Source organism: Cryptomeria japonica, chromosome 2 (assembly GCF_030272615.1).
Source record: "Cryptomeria japonica chromosome 2, Sugi_1.0, whole genome shotgun sequence".
Taxonomy (NCBI): domain Eukaryota; kingdom Viridiplantae; phylum Streptophyta; class Pinopsida; order Cupressales; family Cupressaceae; genus Cryptomeria; species Cryptomeria japonica.
In genome coordinates this window covers 332,784,950-332,789,817 of record NC_081406.1, presented here as the reverse complement: position 1 = coordinate 332,789,817, position 4,868 = coordinate 332,784,950, and the positions used below count along the sequence as shown (strand labels likewise).

Here is a 4,868-nt window from a genome sequence, read left to right as displayed (position 1 = left end):
TGATGTAAGAATTTATCAAGAAGGCATTTTAGCTTTTGAGCTAGTTGCCTCCATTACTTTGATAAAGTCTTATCATTTTTCTTTTACTATCCTTAGGTCTTTAATGCATCATTGGGGGCAGTGTTTTTATATAATAATCAATCCACTCATGTGCCCTCATGCTAGGTTTTAGTTGTATCAATACCACATCCTTGGCATTGCCACATAATTGATCAACATGAATCTATTGTAATGATTTATGATGTATCTTATTATGTTCTAATGTCATCTTCATTTTTGTCATAGTCAAACCCCAATTCTAGACTATATCATCGTATCTTATGAATGAGTATATTGTTCATTATCTACAAATGATATCACTATCAATATCCTCATTGTTTTGCACTTGATTCCTTCATGCTTGCTCAATATTCTCTTTATGTGGTTCTAACCTAAGGTATTATGACTGTGATATGAATGACATTTATTTTTTCACTATCCTTATCACTATAATACCTAATTCTCATGATTCTCATGTATCTATTGGCTATAACTACTAGCATTCCTTTTATCTGGGTTTGATCATGAATGCTCACCATAAAGACTTTGTAAATGTATTCCCTATTATAGTTTTATTTCTAGAAGTACTCTGTGAATGATGTTACAGGTATGACTATTTTAATTTCCAATGCACAGGGCCTTTGAAACACAAGCTTATCCTTATGACGCACTTTGTATTTGTCTAAACAAGAAATTTTGAGACTCCAATATTTCTACAATCACCTTTATGACAGTCATCTGTTTATTTTTCTTTGAATGCTCTGTTCATTATTTATCAATCATTCTTGCCTCTTATGTTTTTTGTCACTTGAGTAGGACTATCCTTATACATTGATGCCTTGGTCTATTTGACATGATGATACTTTTCTGATGTGATGACTTTATCCACCTACTGATCAAGAAACACATTTTTATTCATTGTTGTATGTGTTGACATTGGATGTCAGCATTAAAATGTCATTGAATGCCAATATATGGGACCGTGGATGCAACTGTGTTTCATGCATGGTAGATGATTAATGACACCCTGTGAGTGATGACTAGTATATTGATTTCAACCCTTGTGGGAGCCCATTTTAACCCACATACCTGATACTTCTGATATTGATTCATGATAGCTTTTGATGATTGGACACTTCTGGTCTTTGATTCACTTGTTTCTCTATTCTAATTCTTTCCATTTGTAGTTTGATGTACATGTGTATTAGTAGATTTGTTAGAGAACTTGAGATCTCAAGCTCTAACACCTCTGTCCTTCACCTCTTGCAGGTATTCTAGGAGCACTAGGAGCATGAAGATACAAGATGCAACTTGATCACATCAATGGTTCGTCATTGAAAGGAAATGATGGATCCTCTTTTCTCTCTTTTATATTTATCCATTTTGATATCATTCTACTCATTGTAAATTCTTAGTCATACCCACAACTTGTATGGGTCCTTACACATTTATGTAAATGAAAAGTTTCTTTGATATGCAGTTTTAACTATACATTATTGAAATACATTACTTTTTGAAAAGAATTCCTCATTTGTTATTCAAATTTGATAATTGATGAAGTATAAAGACTTTTTTTGTGTGTACCTTTCTTTCATTTGATGTGTAAGGCCAATCATAGGCTTATCAAATTTTGATGATTCAAAATTTAGATAACATTTTGGTGACCTCTCGGGGGTGTTTGCCTGCTAAACATATTAACTCAAACCAGTTGTCTTTAGTTGTATCCATTGGGCGTAGTCTTGCCCTCTTTTTGAAATTTAGCTCTTTGAAACTCAAACTGAAAATAGAAGACATCAGCAGAAACAAAACTGCAATAAAACAAAGCTCTATAAAAGAGACTGCAAGTTGTGCAAACAACTGCTTATTGAAATAAACTAGCTAAAACGGAAATGAAAGATGTGCAGTAAATGCACTTATTGAAAACAAGAAATATGCAAAAGCACTTATTAGCTAAAAACAGTCCTCAAAAGCAAGGTTTGAGGTGGATCTCGTTAACTAGGATTGGTAGAACTTATCCATCTGGCTTTGAAAGCTGAAATGCATTATGTTTTTTCTTCTCAGTGATAATATATGGTCCATCCCACATGGCATCAAAATCTGTATGCCTACTAGGTCTTCTTTTAAGTTTATCCCATTTGAAAACTAAATCACCTTCATTGAAGGTCCGTGATACTTCCTTTTTATCAAATGTCTTCTTCATCTGAGAATGATGAATTTCAAGCTTTCTGAAAGCTTCCTTTCTAGTTTCTTCCAACTCCATCAATTGAGCAAGCCTGGTTTCCATTGGCTGCTCCTCTAGCATTTTAAGTTCTTTTATATAACTGAGAGTCAAAAACTCTGTTAATATTGGCAATTTGGCTTCTTTACCATAAATTATTACATAAGGTGAAAAACATGTAGCTCTCTTTGGTGTCATCCTATCAGCCCATAGGGCTAACTTAAGCTCTTCATGCCATGTTGTCTGATTATGTGGAATGGAATTTTTAATGATCTTAATCAGATTTTTATTGGTTGATTTAGCCTGTCCATTACCCTAGGGGTAATAATTTAATGAAGTACTTAGAAAAACATTGTTCTTAAGAGACCAATCTGATACTCTTAAACTAATAAAAACTAAGGCATTATCCAATATAATTGCATTGGTGGTACCAAACCTGGATACTAGATCTTGATAAAAATTCAGAACAAAATTTTTCATTTTCCTCCTTAAGTGTAAATGCTTCAGTCCATTTGGTAAAATAATTCGTTGCTGTTAGGATCCATTTATGTCCTGCACTTGAAAGTGGATTAATAGGCCTGATAAAATCTAATCCCCATTTAGAAAATGGTTGTTCTATTTGTATTGGTTGAAGTGGCAAAGCTCCAAGTCTTTTTTTTCCTACAAAAAGTGATCATTTTTCACATTTTCTTACCCAACTTTGTGTATCTTCAAATAAATCTAGCCAGTAGTAACCGAATCTCATGATTTTTAGGGTTGTTGCTCTTGCTGCTAAATGACCTCCTGCAGGTCTATTATGGAATTCTTCTAAAATTCTATCAATCTGATTTGGCTGTTTGCATATGAGCAAAACTCCATGAAAATCTCAATTATAAAGCACATTATCTATAACAACATAAGAAATTGCTTGTAATCTATAATACCTCCTTTTGTACTTGTCCAATCCTTCATGGCAGTCACCAGTAAGTAAATAATGGATCATTTTTTGGATCCAATCAGGTTCAAAAACTGTGTTATCAGTTGTTGCATTTGTTTCTTCATGTAAGGTAGCATCCTCTTCTTCATTTGTGAGTATAAGGGCAACTTGTTCTTCTGATTGATGGTTGTTTTATGCATCTTTTCATCTATTCACATAGACCTTTGCCTCTAACCAATTTTGTAACTTTAAAGTCAACATCATACTCCATAACTCTGGTTATCCATCCCGCCCTCTTATCATTTATGTTTTTATTAAGCAAAAATTCCTTAATTGTAGGATGAGCTAATTGTAGATGAATTTTATTATTGGACAACATCTGTCTGAATTTTTTGAGACTCCTAATAAGTGCAAGTTACTACTTTTCTACTGTTGAATATCTTACTTCATAGTCCTTCAATATATGGTTGATAAATGTAATTGGTTGCTCTTGTCCCTCTTCATTTTGCTAACAAAGCACGGTTGAAATGGTATCAACACCTCCAAATGCATATAGTATGAAATCCTTCTCATAATTTGGATTAATCAGTGTTGGGGCCGATGCAAGTGCCTCTTTGATATTTGCAAAACTTTTGGTACCTTCCTTGGTCCATTTGAAAACTGTATTCCTTTTAAGCATTGTTGTTAGTGGTTGCAATATTAATGCTGCAATGTTAGCTATAAATATCCTAACAAAGTTAATTCTCCCTATAAAACTTTGCAAGCCCTTTTTATGTGTTGGAAGTGGCAATGCTAGAATAGTTGTAATTCTTTTTGGGTCTATTGAAATACCTTCCTTTGACACAATGTACCCTAGAAGCTTACCTTCATGAACAAAAAAAAATGATTTTTTTTAAATTTAAAGAGACTCCAAATTCCTTGCATCTTTCAAAAATTTGTCTTAAATGATCAAAATGTTGATCAACACTCCTTGAAAAGACGGTAATGTCATCTAGATATACAAGCACAAATTTATTAATAATCCCTTTGAGAGCCATATTCGTTGCTCTTTGAAAAGTGGCTCCTGCATTAGACAGTCCAAATGACATTTTTCTATACACCATTGTACCCCACTTAGTTGTAAATGTAGTTTTATGTTGATGATATTCCTTTACTAGAATTTGATTATAACTTGAATATCCATCTAGTAAATAAAATCTCTCAGAACCAAAAACCACTTGCAAAATTTGCTCCATGGAGGGTTGTGAATAATGGTCCTTGAGCAAAGCAATATTCAGATCATGAAAATCAACACATAACCTTATTTCACCATTTTTCTTTCTAACTGGTACTAAATTGGAAACCCATGAAGTATACTTAATAGGATAAATGATATTACCTTCAATAAGTTTGTTCAATTAATATTTCATCAAGTGTTCTAGTTTGGGGTTCAGAGGTCTTTGCTTCTGCCTGACTGGTTTTGCATATGGTTGTAACTCAATAGTATGTTGAGAAAGTGCAGGGTTAAAACCCTTCAAGTCTCCATACTGCCAAGAAAAAAACATCATTAAATTCTTGGCAAAGTGAAATAAAATCTTGTTGTTCTGAACTATTAAATACCTTTCCAAGCCTAAGTAGCTTGTCATTATAGATCTGAATTTGCTTAAAATGATCTTGATTGATTATCATGTTGTTTTTATCACATCTAGCATGATC

At 33.1% G+C, this 4,868-nt stretch overlaps 1 protein-coding gene across 1 annotated transcript; it reads right to left on the bottom strand.

The window, feature by feature from the left end:
* Positions 1 to 2,050: 2,050 nt before the first annotated feature.
* LOC131860242 (uncharacterized) lies at positions 2,051 to 2,455 on the bottom strand. Its single transcript, XM_059214623.1, has one exon. It carries the CDS (start codon positions 2,453 to 2,455, stop codon positions 2,051 to 2,053), a length of 405 nt encoding a protein of 134 aa, XP_059070606.1.
* Positions 2,456 to 4,868: the final 2,413 nt, after the last annotated feature.